This window comes from Leucopleurus acutus (genome assembly GCF_964270905.1).
Source record: "Leucopleurus acutus genome assembly, chromosome: 5".
NCBI lineage: Eukaryota > Metazoa > Chordata > Mammalia > Artiodactyla > Delphinidae > Leucopleurus > Leucopleurus acutus.
In genome coordinates this window covers 133,150,389-133,167,179 of record NC_139147.1, presented here as the reverse complement: position 1 = coordinate 133,167,179, position 16,791 = coordinate 133,150,389, and the positions used below count along the sequence as shown (strand labels likewise).

General features: G+C 41.1%; 1 protein-coding gene across 2 annotated transcripts in view; it reads left to right on the top strand.

Annotated features, from left to right (window-relative positions):
• Positions 1–2,194: 2,194 nt before the first annotated feature.
• COL6A6 (collagen type VI alpha 6 chain) overlaps positions 2,195–16,791 on the top strand; it is a gene marked incomplete at its 5' end in the record, with an annotated part of 108,839 nt that continues 94,242 nt past the window's right edge. The window contains 7 exons of one of the 2 annotated variants that reach the window (XM_082840081.1): positions 2,195–2,261; positions 4,573–5,160; positions 6,415–7,035; positions 8,112–8,672; positions 9,838–10,395; positions 13,391–13,966; positions 15,800–16,369. In XM_082840081.1, the coding sequence (XP_082696207.1) occupies positions 2,195–2,261; positions 4,573–5,160; positions 6,415–7,035; positions 8,112–8,672; positions 9,838–10,395; positions 13,391–13,966; positions 15,800–16,369 (3,541 nt within the window). The remainder of the gene's footprint in view (positions 2,262–4,572; positions 5,161–6,414; positions 7,036–8,111; positions 8,673–9,837; positions 10,396–13,390; positions 13,967–15,799; positions 16,370–16,791) is intronic. The other variant, XM_082840082.1, reaches the window with a different exon arrangement.

The following is a 16,791-nucleotide window of genomic DNA, read 5'->3' as shown; positions in this document are numbered from 1 at the left end:
CATTGTATAGCAATTATACTCCAGTAAAGATGTTAAAAAAAGAAAATTGTTTTATAAAATGCTATCCCAAGGAACTCAACTCTTAATGTATCAGTAGTATTGACCACCTGCATGGCGAAATTTCCGGATGCTGCATACTGTTTGAGACTATTGTGGCCTTAGGTAACCCTCACTTTTCTCTCCAGGTTTTAACTTCCATTCAGTACTATTTTCTTCCAGTCTTTGGCATTTATCCTATGGAGTAACCTAAAGTCCCTTATCTCTCATAACTCCTAAAGATAGCACTCATTGATAAAGTTCATAATATAGACAGAAAAGAAGTGAAGAGGGTAAAGCACTGGTTTGAAAAGCAAAAATAAAAAGGCATGAAAACAAGTACCAGTAACCCCTAATACTTTGAAAAAGAGACATAGAACCAAAAAACTTGGAGACACTTTTTGTGTTCATAATGTTGAGTTTGGTATTATGTATAGAATGGATAAACAACAAGGTCCTACTGTATAGCACAGGGAAATATATTCAATATCCTGTAATAAACCGTAATGGGAAAGAATAAGAAAAAGAATATATATGTATAACTGAATCACTTTGCTATATAGCAGAAATTAACACAACATTGTAAATCAGCTATACTTCAATAAAATAAATTTTAAAAATAATACTGAGTTTGGGATGCAGAGGAACTAAGTTTGAGAGTCCAGATTTTAAAATTGGATAGATGTGGGCTGTAGTCTGAACTGTGGCCCATTTTATCTGTGTGGCCTTGAATCACATTCCCCTTTATGAATCTGTTTCCTTATCTGCAAAATAGGAACAATAATATGACCTGCTTCTAGGTTTCCTATCGATATGAAACAGGAGAACAAGTATAAAGCTGCTAGTACAGGACACGGAACATGGTCAAGACTGACCAAATGGTAGACTTTGTTATTATTGTTATACACATTAGTAGAAAATTTGTACACATAGTATGACTTGGTTTTCACTTTGGACAATCCACTTTGGGACCAAAGTTCCTCTAAAATGAAAGGTTGGACTAAAAACAACCTCTTAAAGGCCCCTTCCAGTTTACTGATTTCCTCTGAAATAGCATGGATAAATTGACTCACAGCCTGAAAAGTTTAAATCATCTAGTCTTCCTATGAAGGAACAGAACAGGGTCCCAAATTCCAGAATGTCAGAGGGACGATGGAGTAGATGAGGAAGTGGGGATGGAATTTTTCATGGCAAAGGTCCCTTTTCTGAAAGGGTGAAATATTAAACAATAGGAGCCTGCCTGACAAGGAATGAGACAGCCATTTGTATCAAATACACATTTGGGTACGAATTAAGCAAGAAACAGAAATACTAGTTTATTAACACGGATCAATTCATTTTTTATTCAGTGGATGAATGAGTGAATGAATGAGCCCAATCTGTTTAATTGAAATATTTATTGTCAATATCTTCAATATCCTATTTTATCCCATGAAACGAATAATTCAAGGTGGCTGAAAATGCTTTAGGCCAAACCAGAATCGGAAAACTTTGCTTCATGTGGTTCTAGGTTGTTGGAAGAAAAATGGTACCAATTGCATCATTCTGAGGACCAAGACATCGTATGCAATATGGAGGGTCACTACTTATTTCTTTATGTCTTCTCTCAAATTTAAGAATAAAGGGACATAGTTACCTTTCTAATCATGTAGGAAAAGGAGAAAAGAGAATTTTGACCACATCTAGAAATACTTCTCAAGTATGAAACACACCTACATGTTCATGATGGAAAAATTGCAAATCAGCCCTTAGACTGTGTCCCAACTGTGAACTCTGAATTGTCTTGGCAATGAGTGGACAGAGGGTGACATGAGGCTATAGGAAAATTGATTAGTAGGGACACATAATATTGGTGGAACTAGAATGCATCTGGCTGCTTCCATTGACAATCTAAAATCTCATGTTTCTACAGGGTCTGGGGACCAGGAGAAGCTTTTGTGATTCTGTAAATGTTGACGGTTCATTTTTCTCCAAGGCACTTCACAGAGCCAAAGGTCAGGGAACCTCAGAAATTCCTTGTCTTCACCCAATTTATTATATAATTTTGTGTGCTCCTATGTGTTTGAGTCTTGATTTCCAAATAATATCCACAACAATTTTAGATGTTTATATTTTTGCCTTTTCAGATTTCAAGTTGGTGATTTTTTCAGGTTATAATATGAAAATGCTGCTCACTTTGCTCCTTATGATAATTTGTTCCCATGTTTCTGTCAACCAACATTCTGGTAAGGAAAAAAATGAAAAGAATTCTTTTCCTTAATTTTCATTATGGAAAATAATATATGAGTTTGACTTGCTTAAAAGTTAAGTGTTTTGTTTTGCTTTGTTTTGATTTTGATGATAGTAAGGGTGGGAGTGGCAGCTCAGTTTCTTTTGATGTCACCCTGTGTTCCTTTGAAGATCATTTGTTTCTGGATCTTATTCCTTGTTCACAATAGGAAGATATGAGAACTATTTTCTTGTCCTCAGTTTCAACTACTTCTAGGTCTTCTGGGAGGTTGCATGAAAATTCTCTTTTAACATTAGGTTCAGGCCTGGAAAATTTGAAATGTCTCTCCCTAATTCGTTTGTGCCAAAACATTTGTCTTGGTTAAGCATCCAGATTTTGCTCCAATTTAAACTGAGTGTCTGATTATTATAAAGAAAGTGCTTTTACCCTGAAGAGAGAGCTCCAGAGCCATCCACTGTCAGCAATCTATGTCCAGAGGACTTGAAGTCAAAATACTGGCCAAGCCTTCACAGCCTCTACCACCTCCTAAATAATCAGTTCTTATACTGGTCGCTTCATGTCCAGGGCCACCTAGATTGGCTTTTACAGTTTTCTCAAGGACTCTGACCTTGGAAGCAAGTTTTCTGGAGAGACAGATTAGACTTTGCCCTGCAAACATCTTCCTTTGATGTCTCACTAGGCCTATTATTAAGCTTTTTAAAGAAAGACAGTGCTTTTTCCCCAGTTGTTCTGTGGTTCACATACAGTGATGGACCTGGTTAGAACCTAAATATGCCTCCTGTGCCAGTGGCTACATTTCTTTTCTCCATACAAAATATGGGGATTTGTCCATGAATAGAAAGGTCACTTTTGGTCACAAGTCAAGCCATCCTATGCAGTACTCACCTGACAGTCCTCAGAGGGGTTCCAGACTTCTCTTCGAGGAAGATGTTGATCCCCTCAATTAGTTTTTCCCCTGAGATTCTGCTGGGTATATGATCATCAAAGCAATCTCAAAGTGGTTGAAATCATGTTGTTTAGAAGAAAAGAAAGAATGATTTTATCCACTATGCCTTGATCAGACTGCTCTAAAGAGAATGAAGTAACATGCTGGGGTGCCAAAGCTGATTTCCTCACAGTTGTAGACAAGAAAAGATTGAAGTTCTTTTAATTTGATTAGAATTTATCTTGTGACTATTTCAGATAATCAGAAACTCAGAGTGAGGAGAGACCTTAGATATTTTCTAGTTGAATCTACTCATTTAAAATATGAGGAAACTGAGGCCCAAGTATATTGAATGGCTTGACAGAGCTGGAAGAATTAGCTGATAACAAAGTCAGGACTCACATTGCTTGTTCAATTACACTATATTTTCTTAAACATACACCATCCAGACACACACAAATATTTTCCTCCCTTCCCTGGACCAGAAATGGAGCTTACAGAACAGTTGTAAGAGCTCTAAATTCAAACCAGCAGACAGACCATGAGCAAATGATATTTTGTGCTTGAACCAAATAACTCTCTATCACATAAAAATATAATTTTATATACCTAGCATTGAATCTGGCATCAAATGAAGCCTTAAAACCTCAGCAAAGTATTGTATTCCTCTATAAAAATTATATTCTTAATAGAAATTAAAAGTATAATCCTATTCCTAGTTTAAGGTAGGAATGCTAATGTTTCTATCACATTTTACATTTGTGAGAATAAATTTACCAATTATAATGCCCACTCATCAAAAAATATTGTAAATAACTTTAAGATAGATTAATGCAATCTCATATTTATGGTTTTTAGGATTCTTTTTAAACTTCACCAATTTGACACTTTGAATACAAAACTAATATGTTTATAAGTTAATCAGATCACTTGTTGCTTTGCTTAAGTGGAAATCACAATGAAAGGCTATTTTTTAGATTTCTCCATTCAAATTTGATTTGATTAGATTCTCAATGAAAATGTTTATCGTGTTGATATAAATTGAAGTCAAATTCTGAAAGAAAAAAAAGACATGGGGAAATTATCCACTAAACATATAAAAACCCATGATTTTTAACTTGTTTATATTTACCTATTTCTACTTAATTCCTTGCAAAAGTGATGCTTAATTTCATGATCAGTTCAAATGAGAGGGTGTATAAAGAATCAGCCCAAGAAACAATATTTTTCTTGAGAGAATGTGTATTATTTTCAGTGCATTGGAAAGATATTACAAATACAAACAAAAGAGGGAAGTAATGTTTTTCCCATATGGTTGGCATTAAACTTGGTAGTAAATTTTTGAAGTTTGCTTTGTTTGTGTTTGTCTATGGGTTTGTAGGCCCTGAGTATGCCGATGTGGTGTTTCTAGTGGACAGCTCTGACCACATGGGAATTAAATCCTTCCCGTTTGTAAAGACATTCATCAACAAAATGATCACCAGCCTCCCCATAGAGGCCCACAAGTACCGTGTGGGCCTGGCCCAGTACAGCGATGGGCTCCACAGAGAATTCCAGCTCAGCACCTTCAAGAGCAGAGGGCCCATGTTGAACCACCTCAAGAAGAACTTCAGGTTCCTGGGTGGCTCCCTGAGGATTGGTAACACTCTCCAGGAGGTACACAAAACCTACTTCTCAAACGGGAGGGACAGGAGACATTTTCCCCCGATCCTGGTGGTCCTGGCTTCAGCCGAGTCTGAGGATGCCGTGGAAGAGGCCTCCAAGGCACTGCGCAACGACGGGGTGAGGATCATCTCCGTGGGTATGCAGGGGGCGTCCGAGGAGACCCTGAAGGCCATGGCTACAGGCCAGTTCCACTACAGCCTCCGGACGGTCCGAGACCTCAGCACGTTCTCCCAAAACATGACGCAGATTCTAAAGGATGCGGCTCAGTACAAGGAAGGAGCAGTCAATGACATTCTTGTGGAAGGTGGGTTCAGGGTGCGTGTGTAGGGATGATGATAAAATGCTTTTGGAAGATCAACAAGAGGAGAGGATGGAGACTCTATGAACATTCCCTTCCCCAAAAGCTGGGCTGCATTTTCAGATGTTAAATTCTGCATAAATCATTCTGGAATGATTGTGGCCTTTTTAAATCCAGTGAACTTGGTGAGCCTTGGTTTTCCATGTTTCACTTATTGCTCATCATTCACAGGCTGCCTCCACCCTGCTCCCAGCTGCCTGAGCTTTCTTCCTGGGCTTCAGCTGCTATGTAGTTTTATTCCTGGTTCATTTAAAAGGTTGATTTGCTCCTAAAAAAATCCTTGACTCCAGAAGCCGTATAATGTCATCACAGGATGTTAGAGCTTGAAACAACTTCAGGAAGTCCAAAACCTCTGTTCCACAGAGAGGTACTTGCGGGCCCTCTTAGAGATGATGTGACCTGGCCCTGCAGTCTGGAGTCAGAGCTACGCCTGTGTGGTTTCAGTCCCGTGCTGCCCCTTCCTGCAGCTCTGTTCTAAATTAACTTCCCCGTGTTCTGCTCCAACTCCAATCTGCTGTCCTGGTCTGTCCCCTTGTGCTCTCCTATTAGCAAGAATGGCCAAGAGTTTATGAACATCATCCAAGAGAGGGGCAGGAGAGAGCCAGTAAAAAAACAATTTGCTCAAAGTGTACAAGTCCAAACAAGTGATGTAAGAAACTCACATTATGTCTGGTTAAGTCAGTTTGAATGAGATGACATATAAAACTGTCTATTGATACTGGAGAATGCTGCTTTTCTTGTAGCAATCTATGAAAATATGGGAATCCTATTACTAGCATCTTTCCCAAATAAAATATTGGAATGTCAATTGCTATTCCATTACCATTCTTTAAGAATGTTTGGACTATAAATACTGATTTTATTAGTGATTTTAATACAATAGCAGTAGCTTCTGTTCACTGAGTGACTTTTATGTGCCAGGTCCCATACTAAACACATGATCTCATTTAATCCCCATAACAACTCTATGAGGTCATTATTATGGTTACTTATATTTTACAGATGTGGAAATTGGAGCTGGGAGGTTAGCTAAGCTCCCATCTTTGAACCCAGGACTCTCTGATCTCGGCGTCATAATCATTTTGTACACCTCCTTCCATCTTTAAGGGCATAACTAAGTTCTGGTTGAGTTCTCCGTGTCTTTTAATGCTGAGCAGAGATGCTGAATTGAAACTCTGCCTGTTCATTCCTTGCCCACAGTTTGCCAAGGCCCTTCTGTGGCAGATGTTGTGTTCCTGTTGGATATGTCCATCAACGGCAGCTGGGAGGACTTTGACTATCTTAAAGAATTCCTGGAAGAAAGTGTATCTGCTCTGGACATCAAGGAAAACTGCATGAGGGTTGGCCTTGTGGCCTATAGCAATGAGACGAAGGTGATTAACCCACTGAGCAGTGGCATAAACAAGTCGGAGGTTCTCCAGGATATACAGAGCCTCTCTCCCCAGGCCGGGAAGGCCTACACTGGAGCTGCCTTGAGAAAGATCAGGAAGGAGGTTTTCAGCGTGCAGCACGGCAGTCGGAAGAATCAGGGGGTGCCACAGATAGCTGTGCTGGTGACCCATAGCCCGTCTGAGGACAACGTGACCAAGGCTGCTCTGAACCTCCGGCGCCAGGGGGTGACCATCTTCACCATGGGCATAGAGGGGGCCAGCGACGCCCAGCTGGAGAAGATCGCATCTCACCCTGCCAAGCAGTACGTCTCCAAACTGAAAACCTTCTCCGACCTGGCTGCCCACAACCAGACGTTTCTAAAGAAACTGCGGAACCAGATCACACACACAGTCTCTGTCGTTTCCGAAAGGACTGAAACCCTCAAATCTGGTAAAGCCTTTTGCTGAGAGAAGGATTATTCCCATCGTTTTGCTTTTTTCTTGTCTTGCAGCTGTTCTGTATACAAAAGGGCTTGGCAGGCATGATGTAGGGAGGGAGAGTGAGTTCCTGACTTTTTAATTTAACTTGATAATAGGAAACGTAAATTGGGGGAGAATAAAAGCTCTTGAGGTGTTGGAATGGGAAGACGGGATTTCTTTTTTTATTTGCTCTTTTGCACAGCTTTACTTGGATTCTTTGTTACTTCTCAACACTCCAGAATACCTTCTTTTGTTATTTCCCGCTCTGCACTTTTTCCTTTCTCACCTTTGCCTCTCATGTTTCCTTGCTCTTTCCTTTCTTTTTTTTTTTGTGTGAGTACTTTTCTCTCCCTCCTCTTCTTCCCTCAGCCTCAAATTCCAATTTAGAGAATAAAGAGGAAGCATGATTTGGATTGAGGACAGAGTAATGAATTTATTGGGAGGTACTATTCTAGTATCAGTGAGTTTAGAGAGAGACAGAGAGCAATGTATTTCATATATTTCATACATACACATGTATTTTTCATAAATTATGTGTGTGCATGCAATACGTATATATATCTGCATCCTTCAACAAATATTTACAGCATGTCGACTGCAGAAGTGTCACTGCCTGGCATAAATAAGACCACTGACAATACCCCTGGTTGTGTTAACTGACCAGGAGTGGATGAAGGGTAAATACTTTGTTCAAGATTTCAAGAAAGACGGCACTTTGTCCACCATGTCCAGTTAAATGCTACCTTCTCTAGCTCGCAAATCACCACTTAACATTTTGCTAAACAGTTACTCCCTGCTAAGAGAAGTGACTTGTAAAAAGCATCTTCATGTTTTCTTTCTAATCTTTTACTACATCCAGATTGACTCTGATCCTTGATACAAATCATCTCAAACTGTCACAGATAATTCATTTGGGTCTTTAACATGGAGAAACTGTTTCCCATTTTTCTGTCTGACAAGGCTGGTGTTTGCCCTTCCTCCCACCTGCCCCTGTGTCTCTGTCCCACTTGCCCCAATGCCACACTCAGTTTTCGTGTTGCATTTTAGGTTGTGTAGACACTGAGGAAGCAGACATCTATCTGCTCATCGATGGCTCTGGGAGCACCCAGGCCATGGACTTCCAGGAAATGAAGACCTTCCTGTCGGAGGTTGTAGGGATGTTCAACATCGCTCCCCAGAAGGTGCGAGTTGGGGCTGTCCAGTATGCTGATCACTGGGACTTGGAATTTGAGATCAATAAATACACCAACAAGCATGATGTGGGAAAGGCCATCGAGAACATCAGGCAGCTGGGCGGGAACACAAACACAGGTGCAGCCTTGAACTTCACCCTGGGGCTGCTGCAGAAAGCGAAGAGGCAGCGGGAAAACAGAGTGCCAAGCCACCTTGTTGTCCTGACCAACAGTGTGTCCCAGGACAGCATCTTGGGGCCCGCAAACAGACTGAGAGAGGAGCTCATCCACGTCTATGCCATTGGGGTCAAGGAGGCCAACGAGACACAGCTGCGAGAAATCGCAGGCGAGGAGAAGCGGGTGTACTATGTGCATGACTTTGATGCCTTGAAAGACATAAGAAACCAGGTTGTTCAAGAAATCTGTGCCAAAGAAGGTAGGACTCCTTGCCTTTGGACTTCAGCTCCCAAATTGCTTTCCTGCAGTATTTATTTTTTGTTTTTTTAATTGAAATATAGTTGATTTACAATGCTGTGTTAACTTCTGCTGTACGATTATACATATATACACATTCTTTTTCATATTCTTTTCCATTATGGTTTATCACAGGATATTGAATATAGTTTCCTGTGCTGTACAATAGGACCTTTTTGTTTACCCATCCTATACATAACAATTTACATCTACTTTCTGCAATGTTTGATGCTGCAGGTGTGCAGAAACAGCATAAATGACCAAGCTGAGATTCATTGACTCGTGGAGCTGTTTATTATCCAGAACAAAATGAAGGGCCCATTATAGTGTTGCTCTAATTATTATTATCTGAAGCATAAAAAGAATATTTCAGGTTTATTTCGGTTGCTTTTTAATAAAATGTGTATGAAATCTTCTAGAGCTAGATAAGTAATTTTCAACTAGGGGTGATTTTTCCCCCTCAGGGGATGGTTGGCAATGTCTAAAGACAATTTTGGTGGTGATAACTAGGGGAGTGCTAATTAATTAGCTTCTAATAAGTATTGATTAGCTTCTCCCCACAAATCCCTGTGAGGATAGATCTATGATTAGACACTGCCTGTGTAATATGATCAAATGATTTCTGATTTTAAGGAGTACTACAGGTTTATTTAAATTGCTTTTTGATAAAACATGTATGAAATCTTCTAGAGTTAGATCAATAGTTTTCAACCAGGGGTGATTTTGCCCCCTTAGGGAATAGTTGGCAATGTCTAGAGACATTTTTGGTGGTCATAATTGGGGCAGCACTACTGGCATCTAACAGGTAGAGGGCAGGGATACTGCTAAACATCCTACAGTATCCTACAGTGCATGGATTGCCCTCCACAATACAAATTTTCCAGCCCACAATGTCAGTAGTGCTGAGGCTGAGAAACCCTGAGTTACATATTAAAGCAAATTACTAAATAACAAAGAGAATAGGCTCCCTCTCATTGCCTTCAATGCATTATTTACCTGATAACAGCCCTTACCAAGTACATGCTTAACTTACATATAGAATTATTTGTGTTTTGGGTTTTTCTGTTCACTCTTAATCTTTTTACACGAAGCCAACTTGAATAACCCATCTCCTTTCTCTTGTGTAGCCTGTAAAGGGATGAAGGCCGACATCATGTTTCTGGTGGACAGTTCTGGCAGTATAGGACCTGAAAACTTCATCAAAATGAAAACATTTATGAAAAACCTGGTGAGCAAATCTCAGATTGGGGGAGATAGGGTGCAAATCGGTGTAGTCCAGTTCAGTGACATCAATAAGGAGGAGTTTCAGCTCAACAGATATATGTCCCAGGGGGAAATTTCAGATGCAATAGACCGAATGGCTCACATTGGAGAAACTACCTTGACCGGTAGCGCCCTGACCTTCGTGTCTCAGTACTTCAGCCCTGCCAAGGGGGCCCGGCCCAACGTCAGGAAGTTCCTCATTCTCATCACGGACGGTGAGGCTCAGGACACAGTCAAGGACCCAGCAGTGGCACTTCGGCAAGAAGGCATAATTATCTACTCCGTGGGGGTGTTTGGCTCCAATGTCACCCAGCTTGAGGAGATCAGTGGGAGGCCGGAGATGGTTTTTTATGTTGAGAATTTTGACATTCTGCAACACATTGAAGACGACCTTGTTTTTGGAATATGCAGCCCCCGTGAAGGTAGGCGTGGGAATATTCACTATAGGGGGATTATCCAAATGCCACAAATACATGTTAGTCATTGTTTCTTGAACTAAGCAGACTACTATTTGAACATTGTATCCTAGTGGCTTTTGACTTGCTTATAGAAATGGAAGTTTCCTCAACAGAACTGTTAAATTAGACAGTAAGGAACAATTCTGATCCACCTAGATGCTTTCCCTTTCGTAGACAAAGCACTAGGGTGATGAATCCTCCATTTAAGGAAAATAGTATCGTACCGGATTTTAGGTCTGGTTCCCTAGAAGCAGAAGCTGAGTCAGGGGTTCTTGTGGAAGTGATTGATTTATTTATTTATCTATTGCTTTTCCTTTTTTAAAAATTTTATTGGAGTATAGTTGATTTACAATGTCGTGTTAGTTTCAGGTGTACAGCAAAGTGATTCAGTTATACATACATACATATATATGTTCTTTTTCAGTTTCTTTTCCCATATAGGTTACTATAAAATATTGAGTAGAGTTCCCTGTCCTATACCGTAGGTCCTTGTTGGTTATCTATTTTATATATAGTAGTGTATATATGTTAATCCCAACCTCCTAATTTATCCCTTCCCCCCCTCCTCCCCTTTGGTGACCATAAGTTTGTTTTCTGTCTCTGAGTTTGTTTTGTAAATAAGTTCATTTGTATCTTTTTCTTTTTAGATTCCACAGTATAAGTGATATCATATGATATTTGTCTTTCTCTATCTGGCTTACTTCACTTAGTATGATAATCTCTAGGCCCATGCATGTTGCTGCAAATGGTATTATTTCATTCTTTTTATGGCTGAGTAATATTCCATTATATATATGGACATTTAGGTTGTTCCTTGCCTCAGCTATTGTAAACAGTGCTGCTATGAACATTGGGGTGCATGTATGTTTTCGAATTATGGTTACCTCTGGATTTATGCCCAGGAGTGGGATTGCAGCATCATACAGTAGCTCTATTTTTAGTTTTTTAAGGAATCTCTATACTGTTCTCCATAGTGGCTTCACCAATTTACATTGCCACCAACAATGTAGGAGGGTTCCCTTTTCTCCACACCTCTCCAGCATTCATTATTTGTAGACTTTTTGATTTATTGAGGAGGTATTTTCAGAAGAGAAGTAAGGAGGGCAGGACAGGGCATGGGTAAGAGTTAAGCAAGGAGGTGGTCTCAGCTAGAGTCTGACTTCAGCCTCATCCCACGGGGAGCACTGGAACATGAATTACATCACAGAGTCGGTTTCACCTTGAGGCAGGGGCCCAGCCTTGTATAATCTGAGTTTGGGGGCTATGTGTGGTCCACTGAGACAGGCGATAGAGGGGTATAACCTCCTGGGCAAGGTGTCTCCCCTTTAACCTAACATCCACTATACATGTTTGTTCATTTTACAATTTTTAAAAATCAATACTTACATAAAATGAGATAATCTTGGTAAAAACATGTTGATATTTATTAAATCCTATAAAGGAGGAATATAATATAGTATAGGAACCTGAGCAATGGATGCTTCCAAGGAAATAAATAGGGTAGTCACCCACATGTTCCTAGGAGACTGCAGAGTAAGGGAAGTGATAAAACTTAGGTTCAGCAGAAATAAGGGGCTGATTTATACTGCGACCCATGGGACTTGATGACAGAGGCATTCTGAAAAACCTCTATGGAGGAGATGGATCTTAATGGAATTTTGAAGGAAAAGAGGGACATTGTTCTGTTGTTCAAATAACAGTTCTTGTCAACCCCCACTAGAAGTCTTGGTGACTGCGGTCTATGTTTTGTGGCAAGAGGAATACACCTAGATTACATGTCCTGGTAACTCCACCCAGAACAAATCTGACCTTTTTGAAGGGTACCAGCACTGAGCAGTCTACCCCCCAGCCCCCTGGGTAATCCAAGCAGGTCCCCTGGGCAGCCAAAGGCCAGAGGGACATAGTTTCTCCTTGTGAGGACCCAGACTTTCTGGAGAATTTGGTTACAGCTCTGTACACATGGCCTCTAGTTAGGGGGGGAAGTGCATTGGCTTTAGGATTTGCAACAGCCCTACCACGGAGCAATAAAGTGGCTGTCAAGGAAGGGAATGTGGTGAGCCTCGGAGGGGGCAGCGGGAATCTTCTCACAGTTCCATTTCTCCAGAATGGATGAGTTAACATTTGGAACACACCTTCCTAAGGCCTGTAGAGGGATGGTGCTACATAGAGACTAAATCATTCACCATCTTACAATTCCACTTCTCCAGAATGAGTGAGTTGGAGTTTGGAACTCTGTACCTTGAGTTAGAATGTGATACACACATGGACTAATTGGGTCTTTCCTGCTTTACTTTTCCATGGCATTGACCCTACATTTAAAAAGTTAACGAGAAGTCATGCTAGGACCACTTGGTTGGGCCAGGTGTGAAATGGGTTTATTTTTATGACGAGGCCCAATCATGAAAACAGATAATGTCTTAAGAAAGTCAAAAAGGGAGAAAATGTAACCTTGAAAAGTTAAACATGAAAAAATATACAGTGTTGCCAAATTCATTTTCATCTGGTCATTTCCTCAGGGTTCATTTTAAGAATAAAATCTCATGGTCCCTGTGGCTTAAAAAAAATAAACAAATTAGTGTAAATGAAAGCACATGTTGAAGGTACCACTTAAACACAGGAAAATTTCCTCAGAATTTTGAATTTTTTTTTTTTTGGTCCAAAAGCACTTGACATGTTTATCCCTGATGATCCTGTGAACCACCTTCCCACCCCCTTCCCAACCCCTGCAGTAGGCTTCACGTCACATCTGCCTTGTCCTAAAAGCCACCTAAATGAGCATTACTATATACTGGCAGCACAAATGCATGTGTGTTGTGTCTGTTGTCCAGGGAGCGGACATTCCAATGTACAGCTTGATCCTATGGAGAGGAGACACTGGCATTTAAAAAACAGGTGGGGGAGGGGAGTCCTGCATGATGTGCAAGCTAATCTCATCCAGTTTTCCTTTCTCCTCCTTCAGAATGCAAGCGCATTGAAGTTTTAGATGTCGTGTTTGTAATTGACAGCTCTGGCAGCATTGACCATGATGAGTATAATATCATGAAGGACTTCATGATTGGCTTGGTGAAAAAAGCTGATGTGGGCAAGAATCACGTCCGGTTTGGGGCTCTGAAGTATGCAAATGACCCAGAGGTGCTGTTTTATCTGGATAACCTTGGCACAAAACGGGAGGTGATCTCGGTGCTCCAAAATGACCAGCCCATGGGGGGCAACACTTATACCGCCGAGGCCCTGGGCTTCTCAGACCACATGTTCACTGAAGCCCGGGGCAGCCGCCTGCACAAGGGGGTCCCCCAGGTCCTCATCGTAATCACCGATGGGGAATCCCATGATGCCGATAAGCTCAATGCCACAGCCAAGGCCTTACGGGACAAGGGCATCCTTGTCCTGGCTGTGGGGATCGCTGGTGCCAACCCCGTGGAGCTGCTGGCCATGGCAGGATCAAGTGACAAGTACTTCTTTGTGGAAACTTTTGGAGGCCTGAAGGGGATATTTTCAGATGTGTCCGCCAGTGTGTGTAACTCTTCAAAAGTAGGTAAGATTCATCCATTAAGTTTTTAATTATCAGCAGAGGTCCAAATAAGGGAGAAACCAAAGAGAAGGGGCACTGAGAGTTCTGCAGAAGTTCCCACATTGTGGAATCTCAAATTGGAAAGACCTCAAGGATGTTTCATTTGGCCTTCCACAACATTCCCACTCACTTCTGCCTAAACTCTTCCAATGATGGGAAATTCGCCATTTCAAACAGGCTTTATTTATTGGAAAACAACTGTGTTTACATGCCACTTTCACCCTCTAGTTCTCCTTCCTGTTCTTTACACAAGAAATCAAATCCCTCTCTTCCTAAGAACCAGCGACCACTGCTTGAAGTCCTCTCTCCTCCATTCTGGAAGTCCCCTGTGCCTTCACCCGTTTCTGTTATGGCACAAGTTCATTTGCAATATGGAGCCCAATGTTAAGCCCTCAGTTTTAGCCTCAGATGTTTCCAGAGAAGATTGTGAGCAGGACTTCTTTTGCCCTGGATGCTGTGTTTCTATTCTGGCAGCTAGAAATTGCATTGCTGTATGTATGTATGTATGTATTCATTCATTCATTCATTCAGCTGCCACTTTACACTTTTGTTTCAAAGGGAGATTGTGGTTTATTAAAATTCCTTAGTATTTCTGTTAGGATGTGTTTTACCAAAAATACCAAGTATTTTTAATTAGATGAATTAATATTAATCAAGGATTTCAAAATCTTGGTGCAGTTCCTTTTAAAACTTATTTAACTTTCCTGTTTTTCATATGCCTTGCCTCCTGAGAATGCAGCTACTGTCTTTTTCTTTCACAAAACTAAAAAAATCCATCTGGATCTCACTGAAAACCAGAAAGAATCTCTTACTTTCTGTTGGCCAATGTCTAAAATCAATCTGCCCCTTTCAAGTCCATTGTAGAAGTTGAAATTGAATGTTTATACTGGAAGTTTTCCCTTGGGCACTGAAACAAAGGAATTTAATGAACTAAACAATTCCCGAAGGATCTGTTTACCCTATATTTTATCTCTTCCTTGCTTATCTCAGCTACAGGAATCTCAGACACCTTTAACATTTTCTGAGGTTAAAATGAGAATTAATAAAGTTAGTTCAATGGTGAGCTCTCTGGGGAATTCAAGGAAATGATAATGCTTTCCAGAAGGCTAAGGAACACACATGAGCTCGTGCCAAGCATAACTCATTCACTGGCAAGGGCCTTTCACATTCTTTTTGTTAATTTGCTGTGTTAAGACAAGGGAAGCATCTCTAAGCCATAGTGCGTTGTTCAAAAACATTTTTCTCAAGTAGACATTTTTGCCTGTATACACCAGAAAATGGGCTGATTAAGAAACAAACTGACTAGATATAGGCTGGAAGTCATGATTCTCAAAGCTCAATTTGCCCTAAGAAACTAGAAAAGCACTTATTGGCTGAACTGGCCAGCAAGGCCAAGCCAATAATACAGACCATCTGTCTCTTGTTTGCATCCCTAAATGGAGGTGTGTTTTTTCTTGCTATGCTGCTACTGTCACTGAGCTTTCTGGAAGAGTTAAAGCTAGATTGCAGGTGAGAACAATATTTCTGTGGCACCACACCCATTTCTTTGACATCTCGGTGTGAGACCAAACAGAAAAGTCAAGAGAAGCCTAAAAGGACGTGGGAATTGTATATGCCTCATGCTGCCTTTATGCCCAATTGTTTGTTTTTGTTTCCTCTCCAGTTAATGGGACCACAGGGTGGCTTAAGCTAAGAAACCACCTTCAGAAATAGCATTTCTCTGTAGCTGGAAACTTTTGACTTCTGCTGGGTTAGAGAAAGAATAAAAATCTGATTTTGTTGCTGTGTACTTTGTAGATTGTGAAATTGAAAAAGTAGACCTCGTGTTCCTCATGGATGGTTCGAATAGCATTCATCCAGATGACTTCAAGAAGATGAAGAAATTCTTGGCATCTGTCGTTCAAGACTTCGATGTCAGTGTCAACAGAGTGCGTATAGGAGCTGCCCAGTTCAGCCACACCTACCGGCCGGAGTTTCCACTGGGAACTTTCATCGGCAAAAAGGAGATCTCCTTTCAGATTGAAAACATCCAGCAGATCTTTGGATACACGCACATTGGCTCTGCTCTCCGGCAGGTAGGGCACTACTTCCAGCCGGACATGGGCAGCCGGATCAACACAGGTACCCCGCAGGTGCTGCTGGTCCTCACAGATGGCCAGTCCCAAGACGAAGTGGCTCAGGCCGCCGAAGAGCTGAGACACAGAGGGATCAACATTTACTCCGTGGGCATTGGGGATGTGGATGACCAGCAGCTCGTTCAGATCACCGGGACTGCCGATAAAAAACTGACAGTTCACAACTTTGACGAACTGAAAAAGGTCAAGAAGAGGATCGTTCGCAACATCTGTACCTCGGGGGGTGAAAGCAGTGAGTATTGAAAGTGCCCTTCGTGTTTGTTCCTTCCCTGGGGCTGGTGGGAAAACATAGCTTTGTGCCTCCGGATTTCAAATTAAGCTTTTCACAGTTATCAAGTATTTTTTGTGACTTGTGGATTAAGAAACAGGATATTGGAGAGACTCTGTCCTTTTCTCTCCCCTTCTCCTGGGAGTACATGCCCCCTCTGTGAATGGGAATGCCTCAGCTTCAGAAGGTGTGAGGAGAAGGCCGTTGTTTACACTCTGGTTGGTTTCAGAGGCTGAGGAATGTGTCCCAAAGAAATGAACTATTTGACAGACTTGGGTTGCCTGGCAACGGGGCTGCCAAGTGCTGCCACAGGTAGGGAGGCAACATCTGTAAAGGTTTAGAGCTTTGTTATGAAACTTCACTGCAGAAGTTGGTAAATATCTTCT